The 26,221-nt window shown below is 62.1% G+C and overlaps 2 protein-coding genes across 9 annotated transcripts in view; one reads left to right on the top strand and one right to left on the bottom strand.

Moving 5' to 3' along the window:
• The window catches only part of DENND1A (DENN domain containing 1A), a 496,023-nt gene extending 493,587 nt beyond the window's left edge, over nucleotides 1-2,436 (top strand). For all 8 annotated transcript variants that reach the window (XM_059142351.1, XM_059142348.1, XM_059142354.1 and 5 more), the window contains one exon: nucleotides 1-2,436. In XM_059142351.1, the coding sequence (XP_058998334.1) occupies nucleotides 1-1,215 (1,215 nt within the window). In that variant the 3' untranslated portion in view covers nucleotides 1,216-2,436.
• CRB2 (crumbs cell polarity complex component 2) lies at nucleotides 2,340-26,221 on the bottom strand. The gene is made up of 13 exons (XM_059142347.1): nucleotides 26,056-26,221; nucleotides 18,709-19,032; nucleotides 16,670-16,865; nucleotides 16,396-16,535; nucleotides 15,767-15,952; nucleotides 15,427-15,540; nucleotides 11,831-12,706; nucleotides 11,231-11,739; nucleotides 10,489-10,654; nucleotides 8,919-9,705; nucleotides 7,947-8,063; nucleotides 7,132-7,249; nucleotides 2,340-5,528 (listed from the first exon to the last, which is right to left on the bottom strand). Exons 1-13 carry the CDS (start codon nucleotides 26,150-26,152, stop codon nucleotides 5,304-5,306), a joined length of 3,855 nt encoding a protein of 1,284 aa, XP_058998330.1. The 5' UTR covers nucleotides 26,153-26,221; the 3' UTR covers nucleotides 2,340-5,303.

A 26,221-nucleotide genomic window follows, 5' to 3' on the forward strand; every position in this document is an offset into this window, starting at 1 on the left:
AGGCTGGACCTGAGCAGGAGTGACAGGAGCCGTGGGATGCCGATGGCCTTGAAGCTCACCCACCCGTACAACAAGCTCTGGAGCCTGGGCCAGGATGACATGGCCATCCCCAGCAAGCCCCCCGCCGCCTCCCCCGAGAAGCCCTCGGTCCTGCTTGGGAACTCCCTGGCTCTGCCCCGCATGCTGCCGACCCGGGACAGCATCCTGAACCCCAGTGACAAGGAGGAGACACCTGCCCCCACTCCGGGCAGCATCACCATTCCCCGGCCCCAGGGCAGGAAGACCCCAGAGCTGGGCATCGTGCCTCCACCCCCCACCGCCCGCCCGGCCAAACTTCAGGCTGCCAGCGCTGTGCTCGGGGACTTCTCCTCAGAGCGGCTACAGGCTGAGTGGGAAAGGCGAGCTCCCCGGAGCCCAGCCCCGTTCCCTGGGCTCCTCCCCAGTGCTACCCCACAAGGACCCACCGAACTGCTCCAGCCACTCAGTCTGGCCTCCGGGGCCACGGGCTCGGGCAGTGACGCCCTGCTGGCCCTCCTGGACCCACTAAACACAGCCTGGTCAGGCAGCCCTCTTCCGCCACGCCCTCCAGCCCCGAGTGTAGCCCCCTCATTCACTTCCCAGTTCAGCTTCCCACCAGCGGGGACCCCCACCCCGTTTCCACAGCCATCACTCAATCCCTTTATCTCCTCTGTGCCTGCGGCGCTGCCTGCCGTGCCCCTGGTCTCCACTGCAGCCGGGCCTTTTGGGGCCCCTCCTGCTTCCCTGGGGCCCGCTTTTGCCCCCAGCCTCCTGCTGTCCAATTCTGGCTTCTGTGTCCCACACAGATCTCAGCCCAACCTGTCTGCCCTCTCCATGCCTAACCTCTTCGGCCAGATGCCCATGGGTGCCCCCGCCAGTCCCTTGCAGCCCCTGGGCCCCCCAATGGTCGCCCCGTCAAGGATCCGAACGTTGCCCCTGGCCCGCTCAAGCGCCAGGGCTGCCGAGGCCAAGCAGGGGCTGGCCCTGAGGCCCGGAGACCCCCCACTCCTCCCTCCCAGGCCCCCACAGGGCCTGGAGCCAGCACCGCAGCCCTCCGCTCCTCGGGAGGCCAAAGACCCCTTTGAGGATTTGTTACGGAAGACCAGGCAAGATGTGAGCCCGGCCCCGGCCCCGGCCCCGGCCCCGGCCCCAGGCTCCGTAGAGCAGCTCAGGAAGCAGTGGGAGACCTTCGAGTGAGCTGGTCGCTGGGAGAGGGCGAGCAGGGCCCCTGCGCTGCACTGCGGGCCGCTGTGCTCCCAGGCTAGCCGGCCCTGCTTCCCCTGCTGCTCTGGTTCTGCCCAGGTTCTACTGGTGGGAAGGAATGGGACCCCTCTCTGCCGCCCCTCCTCCCCTGCACACCACCCATCTCCGAGGTCTGGCTGCTAGAGAATGGTGCCAGTTCTGGCCTGGGAATGGGCTCAGCCCCTGGGCACCCCCCAACCCTGCCGCCACCCTTCCCCTGGACCCCAATTAGGTTTTGCACTAAAGCGGTCAGCTGGGCGAATGACTGTCCAGGCCCCACCCGCCTTCCCCCTGGAAACCAGGAGCCCGAGGCTCCACAAGGCCTCTCCTCCCCAGCCCTGTTGGCCCACCGGCAGCCCGGCCTGCGCACCCCACCAAGACCAGCACAGGAGGCCACGTGGGAGCCTCGCGTGAGCGTGTCTGCACCAGACTCATGTGGTTTGGGAGTTGGGAGTAAGGAGAATCGGCCTTAGGACGGGGCATTTCCAAACCCTCTCTAGCAATACGCACCCTCGCTCTTTCGTCAGTCTTCACCCCAGCCCTCAACCTTCAGTTCGTTCTGGCTTGGTAGGGATTTGGGGCTGAGGGGTCCTTGGGAACCCTCTTGAAAGCCAAACCCAGCCGGGCAGCCGGCCCTGGCTGGGGACTGGGGGCTGGGAGCACCAGCAACTCGGATTTGTAGGAGGAAAAACAGCAGCAGGTAAATCGAGTGCACTAGGAGGAGGCAGGCCACCGTCCTGGACTCTCCCTCCGGCCGCTGGGGTTTCTCCAGCTCTCCAGTGTTGATCAGATGGAGCTCTGCCTCTCGTGCCTGGGACTGTGGGGGGCGGAGCTGAGAAGCAGGCACCCAGATTCCAACTGGGAAGACAAGCTTCATGCCACAGGCTGATGCAGGAGGCCCAGCCGCCCAGGCTCCCTGAGTCAGGAATGGCCAGGGGGCACTGAGCCCTTCTCTAGGCCCTGGTGGGGCGGACAGACGGCTTCTTGCGCAGAGACAGAAGGGCCAGGAGCCACCCCCTCCCCCGCCCACGTAGCATAGAAATTCCTGAGGCCACCGTCACCAAAGCTCAGTTGAAATGTTTTGTTATTGTTTCTTTTATCTATCTTTTCCTTTTTACGTTATTGATTTGATGAATCTTAAAATTGACTAGTTTCAATAAACCGAGTTAAAATACAGCCCAACTATGTAAGAAAACAACCATCTGAGACATGCAGGAAATTGTGAGCATTTTGACCTGATTTCTCATTTCCTATTTGTGAGTGGTCAGACACACAGTCTCAGAGGTGTCTGACAGGGCAAGGGGGCCCCCAGAGGCCCCTCTAGCCCCGGGGAGCTTTGTCCCCGTCTGAGGGACCCTGAGGCCTGGAGGGCGGGCCCTGAGGTTCTCGGGCATGGGGATGTGAGGAGCTGCTGGCCCAGCACAGTGCCCCTGCCTGAGTCCGACACAGCCCCCTTGGGCAAGTGGCTCTCAGTCCTGGAGGCCTCTCTGGCTGCTGAGGTGGCGTGGGGAGCCGGGGGGTGTCTGGGCACGCGGGCACCCCCAGGCCTCTCAGGTGTTTCAAGACAAGTTCCAGATCTGCCCACCCATCCTGGGCAGACCCCTGAGCCCAGCTGGGGAAGAGAAACCTCCCCACCCCACCCCACCCCTGTAGACAGGGAATGGGACCAGAGGTATGGTGGGGCCCCGGGGAAGCAGAGCCCACCCATGGCCTGTCTCCCCGGCTGTGCTGGGGGCTGGTGGCGAGCCCTCCGTGTCCCAGGAGCATTGTCTTCTCTTCACTTGCTGGATTGAATTCGCACCCAAGGATGAATGTTGTGTGTACATTCAATAAAATCATCTTGGGGAGAAGGTTGGTATCCCTGCGTCCTGAGGAAGCTCTGGGGAAAGGGGAGGGTTTAGAGCAGTCAGAGAAGGATTTGGCCCCTAGCCCACACCCCAGCTTGTTCCATTTGAGCCTGTGAGCCCAGGCCCTTCCCTGTCCCAAGCAGGGCAGCGGGGTAGGGGGTGCGGGGGGAGGCGGGGGCAGGAGCTGGTCACAGGCACTTGCAGGCTTGGCGGGTCCGTGGAGCAGGGCTGCCGGTCACCAACGGCGCTGAGTGCTCCCGGACTCCAGGGAACAAGTTCAAGCAAGAGAACAGCAGGAAATTCAGCCCCACAGATCTCTCATTAGTAAGGGCAGAGCTTTAGAACCCGCACCTCTGTGGGGTGTTTGTGTTGGGAGAGCTGGACCAAGCCCCCCCGAGTCGGGGTTCAACACCCCCAGGTGCCCCTCATCAGCCCATCATCTGGCCATGCTCCCCTCCCCTGGCTGCCCTTGAAAAGGACAGATGCCACAGCCCTTAGGAGCAAAAGAGGACAACTAGGGCTCCCCCAAAAGTGGCACTTTTATTTATTGGGGTTTCACGTGCCTTAGAGGAGTCTGCAAGAATACAGGTTTGCCAAATCCCTGATTTAATAAAATAACCAAGGTGCCAGCCTGTGGCTAAGTTGCTGGTACCAGATCATGCTGGAGAGAGTTGGGGGAAAGGCACCACCTCTTACAGGATAAGGACGAAGCAAGCCCCTTACCCCAGCGTTCAGGGCACTCGGTCCCGGCCTCGGCCGAACGCCTCGGTCCCGACCACCCGCGTGCTCCCTTAGCCCCCGCCGCCACATGGCTCTACTTCAGGCTTCACGCCTGGGCCTCTGGAAGCTGGTGAGACCCTGAGGGGAGCTGGGGAAAGTCAACTCGAAGTGGAAAGGGGCCTCCTGGCCTTGGCACAGGGGGCACTGGCCTGGGAAAGCGGAAGGATGGGAGGGCATGGGACTTCCTGAAAGTAGGAGGAGGCCAGCCACTTGGGCTGGGGGTGCCCCTCTGGGGTCGGTGCGATGGCATTGCCAGGGAAGGGCCGAGAAGCAAAGCGGATTTCTCCTGTGCGTCTGTGTCTGTGTCTGCAGGACCAGCCCAGGCCCAGAGGCAGCGCCAACATTTGCTGAGTTCAGCAAACGACTCAGAGGGCTTCTCCGAGTCCTGAATCCCACCCCGCCACCCCCCGATACATACACAGCCATGGAGAGAGGTGTCCGGGCTGGAGGAGCAGGGACAAAGGCTTTGCTCCTTCCTCCTCTGGCCTTCTTGCCGCGCCCCCAGGAAAGCCTCTTCCCCTGCCTGCTCAGCTCCAGGCTGACAGCCTTTCCTGAAACCTCAAAGGGCGACCCAGAGAGCCTGGCAACAGATAAGGCCTGGAGCTCCTGCCCCGTTTACCGTCACTGAGCCTCACAGCCGCCCGGTGAGGTAGGCCCAGACTCCCCCCCCCCCCCCCCGCAGCCGGCCCCCCAGCGGCAAGGTGCGACAGCTCGGGGCAGCTGGCCCTCCGCTCCCGCAGGTCTGCCCTGCACACGGCCCGGGTTCCCGCGCATCCTGTCTCTGGGGCCACTCGCTCATGACCTCCCCACCCCCACCCAGTTTCCCAGCTGCCTCCAGAATGGGGTCGGCCTCCAGAGCTGGAGAAGCTCCCAGAGCTGGGGCGCTTTGGTCCTTGGGCTAGCTCTGACCAGGCTGCCTTGAGAGCAGGCCCTACGCCTGCCCCGGGGCTGGAGAGGGTAGCCCCCCCGCCAGCCCAGCCGCCCCTCCACGGGATCACCTGCACCCACGACCCTGTGACAGGCACACCCAGCAGAGACTCGGATGTGCCCACGAGTCCGTTCCAGTTTCTGAAGGTTAGCAGGCCCCGGGGACGTGCTCACATACACTCCCGAACGCACAGTGGGTGCCCCCATGTGCCCCCCTGCACAGCTGTGGGCTTCCGGAGGCAAGAGCCCGCAGGTCCGGCGGGAAGTCCACGGCCTTGCCAGGTCCCCCGTCTGCTTCCCTGAGTGCTCCCCTCTCCTGTCCACAACGGGGCGGAGGCAGGGGCTGCCGGCGAAGGGGACGCTTGGCCACCAGATGTCCTGGGCCCCGCTGCTGCGGGAGGAGGCCGGCCACCGGCCACGGCCACCTGGGGGCCTCGGGTGGAAATCGCCTGGGAGCTCCTGAGTGCCGGAGCTGGCAGCCAGGCAGGCCTAGATGAGTCTCTCCTCCGGCGGCACCTTGAGGACGCTGTCCATCTCCAGCCGGGCTCCGGCCACCTCCTGCTGGCTGGGGCTGTAGGTGCCCTCGGACTGGCGGCGCTTCCTGGCTGCCAGGATCCCTGAGAGAAGGCCCAGGAGGAGGAGGAGGAGGCAGGCGCAGGCCGCGGGCACGGCCACCTCCAGCAGCGGGAACGGCAGGGGCAGCGGCAGGCCCTTCTGCGAGAGACGCGGTAATGAGGGCTGGGGGCGCGGGTCCGGGCTGGTGGGGGGGGGGGGTCCCAAACTTCCTGATGGTCCAGGGAAGGGTGGGGATACGCCCTCACTCCCACGAGGACAGGAACCTCTGCTCTATTCTGTGGGCCGGTGAATTCCAAGCGCCCGCCACAGGTGGGTGGCACAGGGTAAGTCGCAAAGGAGAGAACAGAGGTTTTCCCCAGACCCAGGACCAGCAAGCCAGGACTGGCAGACCCCTCCGTCTGCCCCCAGGGCCCAGGCCATGCCCAGGCCACCATCCTTCAGCCTTGAATTACAGCTCCAGGCCCTTCCTTTCCTGGCCACAGCGGGCTCTGCCACCCGGCCTCCCCCACCCGCTTCCCCCTCCCTGCCATAAACCCAGCCAGTCTGAGGCACTGGGGACTTGATCCCGCCCCGTCCCAGAAGGTGGTCTGCTTTCTTAGTGTCTGTGGAGACCTTGTTTCATCCCGGGGGAGGCGCCTCAGGCAGTATGTAGGAGCCGCTCCCGGGCCAGGTGGCCTGTGGCGGGCGGGAGTGGAGGGGGCCCGCCCAGCTGAGGGCAAGCTCAGAACCCGCCAGGGTCTGCCCAGCAAGGGGACCTGAGACCAGGCTTTAGGGAGCCCCCAAACCTCTTCCCCTCTAGGCACAGAACAAGGATGCCCGCATCAAAGGCCTGGACCTTGGAAGCCCCCAAATCACCAAATTCTTAGATTCCAGGGCCCGAGGGTCTCAGACTCTCTGGCCCTCCCTCTGTCCTGTGAAGCCTCTCGGCCACTGGGGCCTGGGTCCCAAGTCCCAGGACCCAGCCCTGAAGGAGGAAAGGCGCCCAGGTCTGGAGAGCAGAGTTCCGACCAACCCAGAATGGGCCGTCCCCAGCCTCCGTGCACCCCCCCCACCCCCGAGAGCTGTAAAGCCATTTCCTCACTTGGCCCCAAGAGGAGGGGAGGTAAGGGCGCCAGAGGCTGTAAAGTTCAACTTGAAAGGAAACATTCCCCAGAAGCAGAGGGGATTTGCGGGTTTATGACCAGGGCTGCCAGAAGCCTGTGGAGATCAAGGCTCTGCCCCTGCCTACCTCTCTCCCATCAGCACCCACGGTGGGCTCGCGGCCCACTGGGCCTGTGGCACCGGTCCCGCCCCTTGGTGGAAAGCGGAGCCAGGGGGAGGTTCAAACTCAAGCTCCCCTCATCGATTGGGCCCCTCCTCAGCTGAGTCTCTGGCTGCTCCGGCTCAGAATCCAGAGCTCTCTAAGTCTTCCTACTCTGGAATCCTGGCACGCAAACCACTGGAGATTACAGGCCCTTGGAGCCACCAACCGAAACCCCAGAATCCTAAGATCCTGTGAGACCTGAGTCCTGGTCCCAGAGAAGATTTGGCAAAGCCCCACTGTTTCACGGCCAGTACCCAAAGGGACGGTGGGGCCTCCCAGGCCCTCCCGGAGTCTCCTTCCCTCCTACTCCTGCCGCAGGACAGCGCTGGTCCAGGCACAGCACCACGGGCTCTGTAGGTGCTCCCCCAACCCCCCGCCCAGACCATCTCACCAAAGTCCAGGACAGGGCCCTTGCCAAGCTCCCCAGGCATCACTCACCACCACTTCGCAGAACCGGCCCGAGAATCTGGCACTGCAGATGCACTCATACAGCCCACCCGCAGCCCGGCACGTGCCGCCGTTCACGCAGGGGTTGACCTTGCAGGGGACCTGACACCTGGAAGGCAAAGAAGGCGGGGGTCGGAGAGCTGCTCCCTCCTGGGGGCCTCTTGCTCCCCCATCAGCTTCAGCTTCTCAACCCCCCCTCCAAATACACAGGTGTCTACCCGCTGTCGCCATGCACGGTCCCCGCCTGGCAGGGCCCTGCCAGGTGACTGAGGCCAACTGTGACCTCCAGCACTGCGCCCCCCTGTGTCCCAGCAATCACAACAGAGAACGGCCTGCTGGGGCAGAAGCGTCGGGGAGCCTGTGTGAGGGCAGCGGCCGAGGGATGCAGATGCCCTCTCTCTGCAACAGGCCCAGAACCTGCCCAGCTGTGTCTCCCTGGGTGGTGCTGAGATGGGCTCAGGGCTCAGGGATGGGCACTAGGGGCCGAGGCTGAGGTTGAGGCTGAGGCTGAGGGCTGAGGCTGAGGTCAAGGGCAGGTGGATAAGGATGAGGGCTGAGGCTGGTGGATGAGGGCTGAGGGCTGAGGCCCTAAGAATCACCACCAGGCCACCACTTCCCCAGCGACAGCCTAACAAAGAATGGCCTTGGAAACTCCGGGAGGAAAGAGCTCAAGCGACAGAGGTGGGCCGTCCGGCACTGTGGGCACTGTGAGGGTTGAGAAGGTGATCAAGGGTCCACACCCCACTCTGTCTGCCCTGTCTGGAGGGGATCCAGGCTCCCCTCCCCTGCCCAGCTCCCAGGCCCACCTCTGGCCACCAAAGCCCTCCTGGCAGCTGCAGTTGGTCCCCTGGGGCCCACCCTCACAGGGGCCACCGTTGAGGCAGGTGAAGTTCAGGCTGCATTCCTCCGGCACGACAGGTGACCTGGGCAGAAAGCACAGAGACCGCACTGGGTGGGGGCAGCACCCCGGGGACCTGGCCGGGCCCCCAGCCACCTGGCTGGGCCCCCAGCCACCGAGGCTACTACAGGCCACCTGAGCCTCCATGTCCTGAGCTGTAGCGTCCAGGGCCCGCCTAATAGAGACCCGGATACCCGCCACGGAAGTGGTGTCCGAGGTGGAAAGGATGAGGCATGGGGCTGTCCTCCTGCGGCTCCAGTCCCCTCCCCCAACAAGGTGTACAACCTCCAGACGCAGGCTGGGAACATCTCCCTGGGCTTAGAGTCCCTGGAGAAGCTGAACAACGTCAGAAATCTCCTTGGAACAAAAGCATGTTCCCAAACATAAAACTTGGGTGTGTGTGTGTGTGTATGTGTGTGTGTGTCACGCCTCTGCCAGACCACCCACCATAAGCTTGGCTCCAAAGGGAGCAGGAAGTCAAAACGAGACTGAAAAGGGGAAGCATCAAAGTCCAACCGGCTCCCTCTGCCCCTGTCATCCTCATAGGACTAACAGGGGTGAACGCGGACAGGTAGGGAAGCCTCCAGGTTTTTTTTTTCCAAACCTAGCTCTGGGTTTCCCCCCAGAGCTAGGTTCCCCCCCACCCTGCCCCGCCTAGGACAAGAGCGGCATTGATCTCAAATTCAAAGTTATCTGGGTTTTACCTGTCAGCTCTAGGGGGCGGCTGTTCCCATTTCACAGATGAGGGCAGAGGCTCAGAGAAGCGCCCACAGAACCAGAGCTGCGGATGCGGAGCCCGTGGACTTGGGTGCCCCACACCTGCCCCCGCCCGGGGAACCCACAGGGCCCCTCCGGCCCAGGCCGCCCGGGCCATCCGCACCTGCAGCGCGGGCCCACGAAGCCAGGCGGGCAGCGGCACTCGAAGCGGCCGTCAGGGCGCGAATGGCAGCGGCCACGAGCACAGGGTGCCGAGCGACACGGGTCCGCGCGGGCATCGCAGCGCAGGCCCTCCCAGCCCGGGACACAGGAGCAGGCGAAGGCGTCAAAGAGGTCGCGGCAGCTGCCGCCGTGCAGGCAGGGCGAAGGGACACACACGCGTGCGCCGTGGCAGCCGAGGCGTGGGACCGGTGTCCCGGGCCAGGCTGAGAAGTGCTCTCGGGAGCCGGGGGCTGCGCCGGGTCGCGGGCGCGCCAGGGGCAGCGGGAGGCCGCCGACAGCCACGCGACCCAGGCAGCCGGTGAAGTTCTCCGCCAGCAGCAAGCGGGCGGCGCCGGGGCCGCGCAGGAAGCCCAGGTCACCGGCCAGGCCGCGCAGCGCGGCGGGCACGGTCGCCCCGTCCAGCCAGAGCAGCCAGCGCGACGCGGCGGCCCCCGGGTGCTCCATGGCCAGGCGCACGCGGTGCCAGGCGCCGTCGGCCACGCGCGGCCCGGACTCCGGCAGCACTGCCCCGGGCAGGCCTCGGCCGCTGCGCATGCTGGCCGCCAGCGAGCCGTTGCGGATGGCCAGCCAGACGGCCGCGTGGGCGCCCGCGGTGGCGCGCAGCAGCCCGGCCTCGGAGTCGCGTGTGCGAAAGGCCAGCGACAGGCCACTGAGCGACAGCCGTGACGACGCGTTGTGCCCGCTGAAGGTGGCCGCGGGGCCCTCACGGAAGGTGGCTTCACCCACACCTGCGGGGAGAGGGAGTGTTGGGAAGGCCCAATGACACACCTGATCCCCAGGGCCCCCAGCTCATCTCGAGGGGGCACACCCACACCCCCATCATCCAATCCCAGGAGCCATCGCCCCCACCACCCTGGCTTCCACGGCTCATAATTCCCTACCAGCTTCTGGCAGCGAAGGGAGAGAGCTACCCTACCCCACCACGCCAGGCCCTCTCTACCCTCCAGGTCACACACCACGCAATAATTCCTCTGTCCCTTCCCTCTTCCGTGGAGTCTCAGCACTGAGGCTCACTATTCACTGCAGTCATCTCTTTTAAACGCAGATTTTTAAAATGCTGATCATGCATTTTAATAAAACGCACTCATCTTTCTAAAATGCTGATCACATCCCTCTCCTGTCTAAAACCAACCCGTGGCTCCCCACTTCCCTTAGGAAAAAGTTCTGAGCTGCCTGGTCTAGCTTTTAAGGCCCCTCCTGGCAATATCTGGACCTCAACACCTGTAACTGTGCTTCGGTTGTTCTTATAAACCCTAGGACTTTTGCATATGCTGTTGCCCCACCTGAAAATGTCCCCCCCTCCATGCCTAGTCAGTCTTTCTTGTCCTTGGAAACCTGGTGAGTGCTGTCTTCCTCCAGAAAACCTGCCCCTCTGGATGCAGTAGCCTAACCACACTGGGGGCTGTTGGCACCCTGGTCTACTGCCTATGAGCCCTCAGGGTAAGGGTGGGCTCTAACCCAGCCTGGGTGTCCAGAACCCCGTATGTAGGCTGCCCAGAGCACACACTCACAGACAAAGCCATCGGGGACCTCCTCACAGGTGGCAGGCGGGAGGCAGGGCTGGCCAGGACACCACAGTTGCTGGGCACATGTTGGCCCCGTGAAGTTGACAGGGCAGGTGCAGTGGAAGTCATTCCAGGTGACGAGACAAATGCCACCATTGAGACAGGGGTCAGGCTGCAGAAAAATCAGGGCAGGGATTGGCTCAGGCGTCGGGCTAGCGTCATCCCACCATAACCATCACTGTACGGGCTCTTCACTGAGCACCTACTACAAACACATGAACTCCTCACAAACACATAGAGAGGAAGTCACTATTGTCCCCGTTTTATAGATAAACTGAGGCTCAGAGAGAAGAAGCCACTTGCCTGGCTCATCCAGGCAGGAAATAGGGGAGCCAGAACTCACACTCGGGCCATTCCAATGCCAAGGTTGGTGTTTTGTCCACGGACCCAAGGACATCCCTGTCGTCCGCGCCCCCTCCCCCACAGTTCCCACAGAAAGGCTCAGGCAGCCCTCCGCCTGGGTCAGGGTATCTGTCTCACACCAAGACTGGGGAGGGGCCAGAGCAGAGGCCAGGAGCAGCTGGGCCAGGAGATCAGTGTGAATCCTGCTCTGTCACTCTCTAGCAGAGGAAACGTGGGCACAGCGCTTCACCTCCTGCCAGTCTCCTCACCAGAAGGACATGCTAACCCCCAGAGATGCAGGGTAGATCCCGAGAAAGGGACCCACTCCTTTTCCTGGGGAACTCACACTGCACGTGTCCTCGGAGACGCAGCCCATGGTGAGGTTCCGGGACTGCCTGCTGCCCAGCTCGCTGGGCTGGCTTGAGTTCCCCAGCAGCAGCGGAAAGAACGGGAGGTGGAGGTCATTGAGTCTCAGGTCCTGGAGGCAGCCTCGGAAGGGCCCACCCCAGGGCTGGGCGTCAGCAGGGAGGAGCCTTCCACCCACGTGCACCTGCTGCCCCAAGCCCTGCAGCTGGTCAGGCCCGAAGCTGAGCGTCACCAGGTGGCGGAGCCCATCGTCCCAGCGCCCAGGAAGCACGAGAGTAGGACTGCCCAGCACCTCGGCCTGGATCTGGCCCTCACTGAGGAATACTGTTAGCCCAGCTACTGAGTCGTTGGCAAGTTGGAGCAGCAGGCCAGCGGGTTCCCGAGTACGGAGGAGAAAGGACATGGTGAGGTTGGGGCCTGGCAGCTGGCGGAGCAGGAAGGAGGCAGAGCTCAGGGTGCCCCCCAAGCCAAAGGTGGCAGCAGGAACCTCTGCAGGGAGAGAGGATGTCGAGTGTGAGGCCTGTAGGCCAGGGGAAGGCCCACTCTCTGCCCCAGGGGCCCCACCTGCCTCGCTCCTCACCATCAGCGCAGGTAGGACCGCTATAGGGCCGGGGGCATTTGCAGAGGAAGCGAGTCCACATGTCCACGCAGACCCCTCCGTGGGCACAGGGTGGAGGCTGGCACTGTTCACGGCGCTCGCAGCCCAGGAGGACATTCTCGCCAAGGTCCTCGGGCAACAGGAGGTGTCCATCCACGTACACGTCCTCGAGGCAGCCTTCAAAGGCTGTGCCGCCCAGCTGGGCAGAGCAGAACCTGGCAGGCGTCGGCGCTTCAGAAGTCCCGGGAGCTGGGGCCACAGGACTAGAGGCCACACAGAGCCGGGCAGGGCAGTCCTCATGCCAGAGCTGCAGCTCCAGGACCCCCAGGCGCAATGAAACCTCCACTTTGTGCCAGTGACCATCATTTAAAGCCAAGTCCGGCAGCTTCAGCGTTAGCGCAGTGGTGTTGCCGTGGCTCCAGAGGGTGGCCTGAAGTGTGCCCCCTGCCAGTGCCAGCTCCAAGCTATCCTGGGCGTCAGTGCGAGCGGCCAAGGCACCCGCAGGTAGTGTGGTGCGAAACCTCAGTGCCAGACCCCGGGGGCCGCCAGCTGGCACGGATGTCTGCACAGGGCTCCCGGCCACCACAGAGAAGGTGGTATTCTGGCCACAGAAAGGTCCGTGAGTACCAGGTGGGCAGTGGCAGGCGTAACTGTGGACCTCGGCCTTGAAGATGGGGATGCAGGTGGCAGCAGGTGGGCAAGTGTGACCCTGGCAGCCGGTGAGCTGCACGGAACAGTCATGCCCACCCCAGGCCTCTGGGCACCGGCAGACATAGCCTGCCACAGTGTCGTCACACGTCCCGCCATGGAGGCAGGGCTCCGACAGGCATTCGTCCACATCTTCCTGACATGCCAGGCCTTCAGGAGAGACCAGGTCAAGGCTCAGCACTCAAGGCAAGAACCGAGCACTCAAGGCAAAGCTTACATGCCTTGTGGGACGGGGATCTCAGCACCTAGTGACCGAACCAATTCCCAAAGGATTTCTCATGGTCGCCTAAGTCCCTGGAGGCTGGAATCCAAGATACCCCTTCCTTTCCCATGTCTGGTGGATCCCCATGCCCCGTGGATTCAATCCCCTAAACACTCACTGGTCTCGCCTTTTCTCCCACGCCACCTTTCTGACTCACCAGCTCACAGGGCCACAGTCTAATGTCCTCTACTTTGCCTGCCTTCAACCCCCTCTACCATCCATCTCCACAAGGAGTCAGAGGCCTATCTCCAAAGCATCACCTCGCCAGATTCGCCTGCTTAAGGTCCAATCACCTTGGCACTCAATACTCCTTACGGGCCGGGCTCTCCATGGCCCCAAGTCTCAACCCTGCTTCCTCCAAACCTTGAACTGCCTGTTCCTCTAAGCATTTCCTAGAAAATATTTCCCAGGGGCTTTGCTCATAGTGTTTCTCTGCTTGGAATGCCTTCTCCTCACTTACCCAGTCAAACTCCTACTCATCCTGCAAAGCCCAAATTCAAAGGCCCCTAGGAAGCTTCTTAGATTCCCAGTCCCTAGCTCTTGTGTCACTCCCAACTCCTTGCCTAGACACAGCACCCAAGAACCCTGTACTGAAACTATCTGTTTACTCAGCTGAGATCTACGGGGCCTGAATATGCCCAGCAAAGGGCTTGGTCTGGCTTTTGTAGACAAAGTATCAGAATGGGGGAGGAGGGGATGGATGGATGCACCCAGGCTCCATCCCCCAGTCCCTCTGCCCTGAGACCCCAGGCTGACTATGGAGGGGGTCACCTCACCCTCTCCTCCAAGGGCTCCCACACGAAGTACTTTGGCCCCAGCTTGGGTCAAAAGGCCAAAGCCCAACTCCAGCTCAGCCGGAGCCTCCACAAAACAACCAAGGCCAGCCCTTCCCATCATACCCCACCTAGAGGAGCCCAGGCCCAGAAAGGCCGCCGGGATTTGAACCCTCACCCCCGTCAGCCCCCAACCACCATAGCCTCCTTTTGAGGACAGCCAGCCACACCTCATCCTGCCCAAAGCCCCAGCCCTGCATACCTGCCAGGAGCCACAGGCCGCCCAGGAAAGTCCACAGAGCCCGCGGCCCCATTGCATTTCCCCATGGATGGCCAAGAGTGCCGGGCGGGTTGTGGGCCAGGGGAGCTAAGCTCCCCGCCTGACCAGCCACCTCCTTCAGAACTGGCTCAGGAATGCCAGGCACTGGCCTCCCCCAGGCCAGCACGACCCAAAGAGAGAATGGGGGTGGACAGTGGCAAGGAGCCCAGCCCTATGGTTGGGGCTCCCCCTCTCGGGCCCTGACCTCGGCTCTGACCTCCCTGTCATCCATCAGCTGAGCTCAGCTGGGAGAGGAGCTGGGCTCTGGCTGACGCTGGCGAACCGCAGGGAACGACACCCCCTCTCTCAAACCTCCGTGACTTCATCTGTAAGAACTCCACCTCGTGGGGGTGTGATGAGGAGGGAACGAAATGCACAGAAATGCTCATCAGGGGTCGCGCCCGCTGTAGTGGGCCTTCCGGGTGCCTGGAAGTCCTGCTTCCAGGCAGGACTTGGGGAGTCTCAGGCTACGGGGGGCAGTTGATGGGCTTCGTGGGTGGCTGTCCTGGGGCAGGGGACACTGAGCCCAGCATCTTTGGGCTGCTGAGTTGGGAGGGAGGGTGGTGATCAGCACCTCCTTGCCCTGGGCGGGGGAGCCAGTGCCCAGGAAACCTGCCAGGGAGAGGAGGCAGTGTGCCCAAGCAGGAATGCGGGCGGGCGCAGGGGAGGTGTCGCACACATTCCAGAGGGGGCAGGGACACCCGAGGAGGATGTGAGCACCTCTTTGGGTTCACCAGTGTCCTGGAAGGGTATCTGCGTGTCTAAGCATCTGCTGTACCCGAGGCAGGGAGAGGCTTTCTGCAACCCAGCTCCTGCCTGATAGGCCCCAGCTCTGCAGAGGTCAAGTTCACCCTTCTATCTGTGATCCCCTCCTTTACTCTTCTGTCCTGTCCCTGCAGGGGCCCTGGGCCTCTGCCCTGCCCTAGGATGTCAGGTGCTTAAGGTTCTCTTTGCCCGTCACTCCACACATTGGCTCCAGCTGCCAGGACTAGAGGAGCCCAGGCCCAGAAAGGCCGCCGGGATTTGAACCCTCACTCCCGTCAGCCCCCAACCACCATAGCCTCCTTTTGAGGACAGCCAGCCACACCTGGCTGGTCACTGGTTCTTCCTGGGCCCGACTTCGGACCACCAGCCCCCATCCTGGCTCCTCCCTGTGGGTGCTCCGCAGACACTTGGACTTGGTCTAGATAAGTATGGACACCCAACCAACATCACCCAGGGCAGAAGCAGCCAGCATCTCTGACCCTTCTCACTCATGCCTGGACTAACCCCCAGGGCCTCCAGAACTCCCCCCCACCCCCGAAATAGTTCTCAACCCACTTAGCTCCCTCCACTTTCGCCTCCAAAGCCCAGGTCCCTGCTCAGCCCTTCTAGCTGTCCCCAGCACATCCACCTTCTTCCTGCTCTCCTTGTCCCCATCAACCCAGCCTCCATGCATCAGCCAGAGGAAGTTTCTCAGCCCAGGCCCCCCGATCTGCCCTTGCCCTGTCCTGGATGCCCACCCTGCCCCCCGCACCTGTGTAGCCATCTGGACAGTGGCACTGGAAGCCGTTGGGCAGGTCCTGGCAGCGGCCACCATGGAGGCATGGCTGTGAGGCACACTCGTCCACATCCACACCACATTCGTCCCCTGCAAGAGGGCCAGCTGTGGTTCCCACCTGTGCCCTCAGAACCAGAGAGCTGGAAGAGCCCATTTTAGAACTGTGGAGACTGAGGCCCAGGGAGAAGTGCTAACACAGGCGGGCTGCACCTGTGTAACCGAGCAGGCCTCGAGCGGAGCCCTGGCATTCCTCCCCCCCTCCCCCCATCCACACGCCAGCGGGCCCGCTTTCCCGGTAGGGTGGAAGGGGACTCACCCTCAAAGCCGGGAGGGCAGCGGCACAGGAAGCCGGCAGCGTGGCGGAAGCTGAAGGTGCCGGGGAAGGTGGCCTGGGCGCCTCCGTAGAGCGCCGGGTCTGAGCGCTGCAGGCACTGCCCCCCGTGCTGGCAGGGGCCCGACTCGCACTCATCCTCATCCACCTCGCACTGCGGGCCGCTGTAGCCTGGGGGCACACGCGCGTAAGTAGCAGGTCACACGGGATCTCCGGGGAGCACCCCTCCGCTGCTGCCGGCCAACGCGGGGCCAGGCTGGAGTGACTGCTCAGAATACGCTCACCGATGGGGTGAGGGACGGGGACACTGAGGACAGTGGGAACGACCGCGGCAGGCGGTCAGCGTCCTGTTACTATCACTGCTAGTACTACGGAGCCCTTCGCACGTGCCAAGGCTTCACGGACATTTCACCTCGACCCTCCTGGCGACAATGCTCGGAGCAGCTGCTGCGATTAGCCCGATTTTGCAGATCCCCACAGAAGTGACGCTCAGAGAAGCCGCAGTCACAGACACACCGGGAGGGGGTAAGAGCCCTGGCACACACCTCCCGGGCGCCCACGCGGCGCCACCGGGGCGCGAGCACGCGCACGCACGCACGCGCACGCACACGCACCTGGCCAGCAGAGGCAGCGGAAGCTCCCGAGGCCCTCGAGGCAGGACGCGTTGTTCGCGCAGGGCGCCGACTCGCACTCCAGTACCTCCTGCTCGCAGCGCGCGCCCTCGTAGCCCGTGTCCGCACAGTCGCACCGGAACCTGGAGCAGAGCGGGGCGCAGGCCCGGCTGAGCGCGCCCTGAGCCTCCACCCGCCTCCACCTGCCCGGGCTCTGGCTTGCAACCTCCTCCGCCCCCGCGCCACGGGGCCGCGGCCGCCCGCTCCCGCAGCTCACCCGTTGACCAGGTCGTGGCACTCGCCCCCGTGCGCGCACGGCTGGCTCTGGCACTCGTCCAGGTCCAGCTGGCAGCTGGCGCCCCCATAGCCTGGCGCGCACACGCAGCGGTAGGAGCCCACGCCGTCCAGGCACGAGCCGCCGTGCAGACAGGGCGCCGAGGCACACTCGTCCACCTCCTCCTCGCAGGTCACCCCTGGACAGGGCCGGAGACACAGACAGACAGATGGACACCCGGAGGGAGGTCGAACGAGGCCCAGGCAGGCCGACCTGCAAGCAGCTTCAGACAGCTACAAGGAGCGGAAACCTGAAGATCCCGAGAGAATCCGTTGGTCCATTCGTCCGGAGGAGGTATCTCTTGAGCCGGCAACAGCAATGAGGTAGAAACGGGACGGCCGTCCCTGCCTCCCTGAGCTCACAGCCGTGGAGCTGGGGAGACGGGGAAGAGGTCTACAGGACATAGATGCTAATTTTTCACTGTGATAAGCTCAGCAGTGGGAGTATAGTGGATCCCCTAAAAGCAAGACCCAGGGTTCCGGCCTGGACAGCTGGAGTCAGGGAAGGCTTCCTGGAAGAAGAAACTTTTGAATGATGAATAAGAATTCACTGGATTGGGCCAGGGCTGTGCAGGGATTTGGCTTCCAGGCTGGGGAACTGGCCCAGACTAGCTTGGGGCAGAGGCATGATGTCCTCAGAAAGGGGAACAGGGAGGGTTAGGAGCAGAGGACAGAGCAGAGGAGGTCAGGGAGGGCTGGGGGCTGCGGTGGCCTCGGGGGCCCCAATCTGGGCTTATCCTAAAAGTCGGAAGCCACTGAGTTACACGATTCTATCTACACTGTGGAAGGCTCACTCTGCCGGCGTTGAAGAGAGTGTAGAGAGGGGCTCCGTCGGGGAGGGACAGGCCCCAGTGAGAACTGCTGCAGTGACCAGCTCCTTCTGGTTTCCCCTGCACCTTCTTGCTTCTAAAACCCCAAACCCAGGAAAGCCCCTCTGCCTGGGCCAAACTGAGACATCTGGGCGGCCCTCAGGGATCAGGAGACGTGTGGAGACGAGGGGAGATGGAGAATCTCAGGGTTTGGGGATGTACTGCCTGAGTTCATCGGGGGGCCCACATGTCACAGTGGACCCCAGAAGCCCTGCCCCCAACTACGATAGGGTTGGCCCTGGGGGACCAGGGACCCAGCTGGCTCCAGCTGGAACCTTCCACCCCCTTCCCAGCTCAGTGAGCACCAAACACAGCCCCTCCCTCCCGTGACCCCTCACTCCTCCCGCCCCAGTCCCACTCCCACCCTCTGTGCCAGGGGGAGCCAGGCCCCAGCCACCTGGAATCCCAGCCTCCCCCGCCCGGCTCTGACCGGAGGGAGGAGGAGCGCAGTGAGTCATGGCAGACTCTGCCCCCGCTCGCAGCCGCAGCTCACCCAGAGTGTGCTCCCCAGGGCCCCCTGGGCACGTCTGGTGCATGCACCTGCTGGCCCACACACGTCCATGGATGCACTCCGGGAGCCCAGACACCCGCAGACAGAGACACACACAGGCCCCTCACGTGACCTCCCTCACACACGCAAAGCTGACACTCCAACCAGACTCTCAGACCGTGAGGAGGATACATGGGACCCATTTCCAGAGTCCGTCCCAAAGTTCCTCACTATACGCTCCCTCCCCTGGGAGCCGGCCCCCCCAGGGTGCACCCCTTACTCTGAGACGACCTCAAACTACCTTCTCAGAGCAGAGTTGTCTGAATTCGGGGTTGAACTAGAACTGGGAGTGTCTATGCTGCAGGGTCCCCGCTGCCCTGTGCAGAGCCTCTCGCAGACCTGTGCCTAGCTGCTCCCCACTTCCTGGCTTCCGTACAGTCCGTCCATTCTGTGGGAAGCCCCAGAGCAGAATACCCCAGAGTTTCCAGGATGCCTTGGCGGCTGGGGTTGGGGGTGGGGGGGGGGCTCTCTATGCTAAAGTCAAAGCTCAGTGCGTCATTTTACAGCCTGAGCCACCGACGGGATGGACATCACAGACCTCCGTCCAGGACGTGAGGCCATTACCTGCATAGCCAAGGGGACAGCGGCACTCGTAGCGATCAGCCAGGTTGTGGCAGGTGGCCCCGTGGTGACAGGGCCGGGAGGCACACTCATCGATGTCTAGCTCGCAGCGTGGGCCCTGGAACCCGGGCACGCAGTAGCAGCGGAAGCCGTGGGGGTCTGGACCCTGGGGCACGCACAGAGCGCCGTGGTGGCAGGGCTGGGTGTCACAGCCCTGGGGCTCTGTGGGCCCGCAGGTGTAGCTGCCATTCTCCGTAGCCTGGCACGTGGTCCCTGGAGCACACGGGGCTGAGGCACAGACACTTGGGGCCTCCGAAGGCACCATTCCTGTAAAGAGAGAAAAAGGGCTGGGCGGGGTAGACCAGGATGCTCCGCTCCCCACTGTCCGGCCCAGCCCAGACCACAGAGCCAGAAAGCAGGAGGGGTCTGTCTGCTTTCAGGAGGCTAGACAGAGGGCCACAGGCTCTATAAGCTGCATCCCCAACGCCCCTGCACAACTACAGCTGGAACTGAGATGGTTCAGGAGGGTCTCTGTGAAGGGGAAGGGACCAGAAGCTTCCACGCCACCACCCCAGCTCCCCTCCCCCACCGTGCCCCAGCAGGACTAGAGGACAGACGCTCTCTGACCCTGAGAGCTTTGCGCCCTGCTCATCCCCTCCTCGCAGAGCTCCTTTGGGGCAGGCACTGTCATACCCATTTTACAAGAGAACAAACTGAGGCTCAAGCGAGAGAGGGAAGACCTTTTTAAGATTTATTTATTTATTTCACAGAAAGAGAGCGTGCGCGAGCACAAGCGGGGTGGGGAGGGGGAGAAGCAGGCTTCCCGCCAAGCAGGAGTGGGGCTCCATCCCAAATCCCTGAGATCCTGACCTGAGCCAAGGACAGACGCTTACCTGACTGAGCCACCCTGGGGCCCCGAAAGTAAAGACTCTTGCCTGAGCCTCACAGCAAGTTACTAGGACAGCCTAGGAGCCTATCCCAGGTTTCATCACCCCCAACCGCCCAGAGAAGGGGTTTCCTTCCACCGTCCTGTCCACCTCTCCTGCTGGGGGTCTGGCAACTCCATCCCAGGGTGAAACCGGAGATGGAGGACTTCAAAGGCAGGGACTGGGAACTGGGCACCGCCGCCCCCCAACCCGGGCCCTCCTCCCAGCCTCCACTCGCTCCCTGCTTGGGGGCCTGGGAACCTCTCCAGGGATCCCCAGCCCTTATTCTATTCCCTGCCTCAGCAACCGGCTGACCAGTCCGCCTGGCCAAGGTCACAGGGTGCAGGACAGCTGGGTCAGGCCACTGCTGCCTCCACCACGCCAGAGGGTCACCTGCTAGTCTGGAAGCCAAGCCCCTAGAAGAGTCAGCCCTGTCCCCTCCTGAGAGCCTGCACGGCTGGTGAAGAACTTAGGCTTTGAAGCAGAACTGCCCTGGGTTCAGATCCCCACTCAGTTACCAGCTCTGAGACCCCAGCAGGTCCTTTTTCCTGCTGAGCCTCTGTCTCCCATCAGAGAGGGGATGAACACAGGGCAGGCCTCGAAGCACGGGGGCTGATTCAGAGCCTCAGGTACTGCTGCTGGCCACTTGCAGGAACTCAGTAAGAGCTGGGGGAGGGGAACCGCCATAAAGCAGGAGGCACCCCCAACCTGGGGCTCTGAGAGGCGCCCCTCCCCTGCCCAGGTTGTCATCCAGACACTAACCAGGCCTAGAACAGCTTCAGGCCCTGCACCTCCCTTCCCCCACCTTGGTGAAGACCCCCCAGATAAGGCTCAGCGGCATCCACATTCCACCAGGCAGGGCCTTCCACTGGCCAACCCCCGCCCTTCCCAGCCCCCAGGGCAGGCTAGGGGACAGGGATATGGAGACACAGACCTTGGCAGCAGAGAGAGAACCTGGCTGGCACTCCCCAGCGCCCAGAGCACCTGGTACAGCTGGGCATGGGCTCACTCACTCCCTAACCGTGGGCCACCAGCGTGCACCCAGGGCTAAGCATGTGGCAAGGGGGCAGAGGGGCTGAAACACCGTCAGGCCAAGATGACCGCGTGGGGCTCTAGTGGTGTCCACAGCCCCTCTCTGACCACTGTTCCCTCCCCAGCTCAGGGCATCCATCCCAGCCCCCTCCCCCAAGCCTGGCCATGTAGGTGAGGGCCGGGGCGTCTGGGCCTCTCTTGGAGCAGCTTCTGGGCAGCTCAGCTTTCTTTTCCCCACCGCAGCTGCGGTGGCTGATCTGTTTAGAGCCATGTCCTTTAGGGCTAGATGGGCATCAGACAGGCCTGGCTTCTGCGGTTTGAACAGTGCCACCTCATGCTGTGAGAAACCACAGAGGGGACAAGAGTGAAGGCCTGGCTGCCAGTGAGGCTTCATGAAGGGCTGTGGCCATTTTGATCAGGCTCTGGATCACCATGGGAGCAGGTGGCCCAGGACCCTATATGCTGGTGCCCCACGGAGTCAGAGTTTAGTGACAGGCGAGGAAGAAGCTCCTCCAGTGAGAGTCAGGCAGAGAGGAAGGAAGCTGCTTATCCCACGGGGCATGCAGTAGCACCAAAAGCCTGGATGGGAGACACCCCTCTTTCTTGTATACTCCGTTATCTTCCCGTTCCCCGTAGCAGACGCAGACGCTATTCCTGTTCTACAGCTGAGGGAAGGGACCTCAAAGACGAAGGGACTACCCTGTCCCGCAGCCTGTGAGGGGCTAGAATCCAAACCAGGTCCCACTACTCCAGGCCTTCACCCCGGGGCTTCTGAACCTCCGGCCTGTATTAAGGATACAGATTTATGGGGGTGCCTGGGTGGCACGGTCAGTGAACCTCTTGGTTTCAGCTCAGGTCGTGATCTCAGGGTCGTGAAATCGAGCCCTGCATCATCGGGTTCCGTGCTCAGGGGGGAGTCTGCTTAAGATTCCTCCTCCCCTCTGAAATAAATAAATAGATCTTTTAAAGACAGAGAGAGAATGAGAAAGAAAGAATACAGATTTCTGGCCCTGTACTCCAGACCTATAGAGATTCAGAGCTATTGGGCCTGGGCCCAGAGAATCGGCATTGCCCCAAGCTCCTTGGGGAACCCTTTGCACATGGAGGCCTTGGAACCGCTGGCCTCAGTCTGGCGGGAGTGACACCAGAAGGCCAGGCCAGCCATGGGCTGGGAGGTGGAGGTGAGGGCAATGGGGCAGAGGGGGGCGGGCCCTGGGCCAGGCTGGGGGCGTGGCCTGTTGCCAGGGTGACGAGGGGCCTGTGCTTATCTTTACAAATCCCTCCTGACCTCTCAGGCTGCCGGGGACAACCGGGCAGGGGAGGGATTAAGGGACTCACGCCCCTCCCCTTCGACCTGCTGCCCTGTCCCTGGGGAAGGCCCAGATCCCACCACCAAGAAGGGAGGACCATTGTCCTATGATAACAGCACCCGTTTGTTGAGTGCGTACTATGGGCCGGGAGCCGCGCTCCAGGAAGGGCGGGTGCTGTTAAGAATAGTTCTGTTTTCTAACTCGGAGAGGTTATAAACTTGCCTCAAATCTGCCCTCAAAACACTAAGAAGCAGGTTGTCTCCAGACTCCTGAAAGACCCACATCTCCCAAGGCATGTGAAATCCCCACTTTGCAAACTCTACATTGCCACCCGTTGTTGTCATCTCAGGGCATCCCAGATCACAGGAAAAAGTCTCTGAAGGTTGGCACAAGGGTGGAGGTCCCCGGATGGGCCTGGGCAGAGCGGTCAGGTTTCCCTCTTTAAGCAGAACCGGGCTGTGGGCAACCCACTGTGCTTCTGTGGGCTCCTTGCTAAGGGCCTACTAACTCCTACTTTATGTGCACTTGTGGCTTGTGTATAATCACTGAACAGGTATCCAAGAGTTAAATTACTCAGGATTTAATTGCAGCAGGATAAACTGAGCTTTTGTATGGCTCAGGTACAACACATTTAGGTGCACTTATAACAGACCTTGTGATAACTCCTGACGGCTGATGGGAAATGTTTACCGAGGGTGAGTTTTGAGAAGCTTCTTGTCTTAACGTGGCAAGAAAGGATATTTCTAAGAAGTGGCCCGAGATCGGGGCACCTGGGTGGCTCAGTGGGTTAAGGCCTCTGCTTTCAGCTTGGGTCATGGTCTCAGGGTCCTGGGATCGAGCCCTGCATCAGGCTCTCTGCTCGGCAGGGAGCCTGCTTCCTCCTCTCTCTGCCTGCCTCTCTGCCTACTTGTGATCTCTGTCTGTCAAATAAATAAATAAATAAAAGATTTTTAAAAAATTAAAAAAAAAGAAGTGGCCCGAGATCTTGTAAGATGTGGGAGCTTCTGAGGGGCAGATCCTGCTCATCTAATCCCACTAGGCCCCCAGGACAGGAGTGAACCCCCACTGCCCCACAGCCACCAGGAAAGGGCTAAGTTACCCTAACAAGATGGGACAGTTTGGAATACTCTAACACAAAAATGTTTAACACCCTCCCCCGAGGCTAAAAGGGGGGTTCAATATTGATAATTTTGGTTACGATAGTAGGTGACAATAGCTGCCACGATTCACCACCCACCCTGTGCCCGGCACTGCCCTATCCCAGTGTTTCCAGCTTGGGTCTCAGAGCCCAAGTCCATGGAGACACTTTCTCATGGGGCTCTGCCACCCAAGCCAGTCACTTTTATGAGTGGTCTCTGGGCTAACATGTCCTTGGAAACTGCAAGCCAAACTGAGTTGGAGAACCACTGTGTTTTCCCATCAGATCATGCAGAGTTAGCTGGGCGGCCCCCTGAAGGCGTAGAGGAACAGAGAAGGGACGTGTCTTAAATAGGCAGGTACGGAGCACAGTAGCTGTGCGACTTGAGGCAAGTCCCTAATCCTCTCCGGGCCTCATTTCTTCCTCTATAAACTGGGGGGGTTAGCGCTGACCTCACACAGCTGGGGGAGATTCTCAGTCTGTCATGTGGGGCCCCCGGCTGGCGCTGTCGGTACAGCATGGGACTCTCCATCTCAGGGTGGGAAGTTCAAGCCCTGTGTCGGGTACAGGGATGACTTAAAATTGATAAAGAGATTTTTTTAAATCTTTAGTAGGGGCGCCTGGGTGGCTCAGTGGGTTAAAGCCGCTGCCTTTGGCTCAGGTCATGATCTCAGGGTCCTGGGGTTGAGCCCCGCATAGGCTCTCTGCTCAGCAGGGAGCCTGCTTCCTCATCTCTCTCTGCCTGCCTCTCTGCTTACTTGCGATCTCTGTCTGTCAAATAAATAAATAAAATCTTAAAAAAAAAATCCTTAGTTAGAAAAACAACAAAAAGACGAAGTCCCTCACGGCAACCCATTAGCATAATATCTCCCAGGGGTGGCCATCCGGCCGTGCTCTTTATTCACCGACCAACAATCCTTTACTTGGAGCAAACGCTGTCTAGCCAGCCAGTCCTGACACTGGTTCACATGTGTGTGGCTCCCGTCACCCGCTGTCCCTGCCTCTCTGCCTCCATCCCACAGCCCCCCCGCCCCACCCCCAGCACTGGGGGGAGGAGGGGCCAGACGTGGGGACAGGACTGCTGCCCTTTGTCAGCCAGGCTCCCGGGCTGTGAGAGCCCAGCCCGCCCCCATTGTCCTCCAAGATGCTTGGTCCTCTCCACAGAAACCAGCCAGGCTTTTGTGGCAGAGCGGGCCCAGGATGGAGGGGCTCAGCTCAGGGCCTGGCAAGCCTAGGAGGCAGAGCCAGGGGCCCAGGGCTTCCAGAAAGCTCCTCCCCTCAAGGATGGAAATTACTTTCCCAGGGACAGGGTCCCCAGCCCCTCTCTTCCTGGCAGCCAGGCGTCGGGCGCTGGTATCCAGGAATGCTTGTGCCCATGGTGCCCTCACCCCAGCTTTTGGGGATCCCCAGGGAGTGGGCTCCCTGCAAAGAAATCACAGTGAGAACAGCTGCTCCCGGGCACCCTAGCAGGGTTAGACTGGGGTGAGCCTGTCCCTCCGTGGCCACTTTTTCTGCAGCATCCGTCTCCTTTGTGTTCACGCGAACATGTGTCTGAGTGTGAGTGCACATGTCACTGTCCGTACCCTGGTGTGTGCAGGCACCCATCACACACCTGGAGGGCCGTGTGTATTTGTGTGTGAGTGCACGTGGCCCCTGCTCACGTGGTGAGCTGTGCCCTGTACGTGCCACACCAGCGTGCAGGTGCATGTGTGTGTGTCTGCAGATGTGCATGTGTACGTGGTAGGGCAGGGGGCAGAGAGCAGATCCACACGCCAAGATTCCGTGCCCCTCCTGTGCAGGGAGCCGGCCCTCGGCTCCTCTCCTGAGCCCGGGATCCGGGATCCGAGTCAGGAGGCCCGCTCCTCAGCCCCCGTCCCTGCCTGCGCCTCAGGGTCCTTCCCTACAAAGTGGGGTCCTCATCCTCCCCAGGGGCCCTTCAGAGAGGAGGAGACGACGGTGTTGTGAGTAGGCCCCATGAATGGGGAGGAGGGCCCTAGGTCGGGGCCTGGGGAGGCTTGACCTCCCACCCTGGGAGTCGGAGAGGTGCCTCTCCACCCCCGCCCCCCCCTGCTGTGAAGTCCAGGCCACCGGCCCTGGTTGGCTCCCTCCGCCAGCCAGCAGCGGAGGCGGGGTCAGGGGACTTCCCAGGCCTGGCCCCGTAGCTATAGTGACCAAGACAAAGCGTCCCCAAGACCCCCCAGGAAGAAGTCCAGGCTGCGGGCAGCACATGTGAATCCTCTCGGACAAAAGCAAAACCGTTTGGCGAACGGGGTCTGGCTTAGGAAGCCCTTTCAGCCAGGTCTGGGAATGCCAGGGAGGGGGCGGCAGGGGACACACGTGCTCCCCAGTGCCTGGCCACCTCCCAGGGGCCCCAGAGCACCCTCAGGCCCCAGTGCAGGCAAGGGAACACACACGTGGAGGGGATGCAGGTGGACGTGGACGCTGGGCTCCCCTGGCCCCCTTCCCCCTCCCCACCGTGATCCACGAGGCTGGGGTCTGCTGCCCCCGCCCCGGGTCCCCTTGTGGAGAGCTAAGACACAGCTCAACCCACTTGACAACTTATACCCCACAACTTGTGCTCGGTCGCAGCCCACCACACCCAGAAAGCCTCAGACAAGGACTCTCAGCTCCGCCGGGACAGCTCACAACTTCATGCACCCACAGCCCGGCGCACACTCACAACAGACTCGGGGATGAGACACCCACTACCTGAAACCCCCGGCTCCCAGCCTCAGCCCGGGGCTTCCCAGTCCCAACACTGCTCCCAGGCCGCAGCGCCCCAACCCACGGCCCCTTCACAAAGGCCCCCGGCCACCCAGCAACCCCCCAAGGCCCAGGACACACACTCCACACAGGCCCGGGGTATCTGCGCTGGGAGACAGAGACAGACCCAGTCCCAGTCCCCCGCCCCCACCGCCACCCCAAGGCTTGTGCCCCAACTCACCACCCAGGAGGGCGAGGGCCGGAGCCAAGAGCAACAGCCACAGCAGGAGAGGGGCCAGGGGCCTGGAGGCCGGGGTCCCAGGCCTGGCCAGCGCCATGGCAGCGCGCTCAGCTCCCGGCTGTGGGAACAGGCGGCCTGGCTGGCTCCGCACCCCCCTCTCCCTCCA

The sequence above is a fragment of the Mustela lutreola genome, chromosome 12 (genome assembly GCF_030435805.1).
Source record: "Mustela lutreola isolate mMusLut2 chromosome 12, mMusLut2.pri, whole genome shotgun sequence".
In the NCBI taxonomy this organism is placed as follows: domain Eukaryota; kingdom Metazoa; phylum Chordata; class Mammalia; order Carnivora; family Mustelidae; genus Mustela; species Mustela lutreola.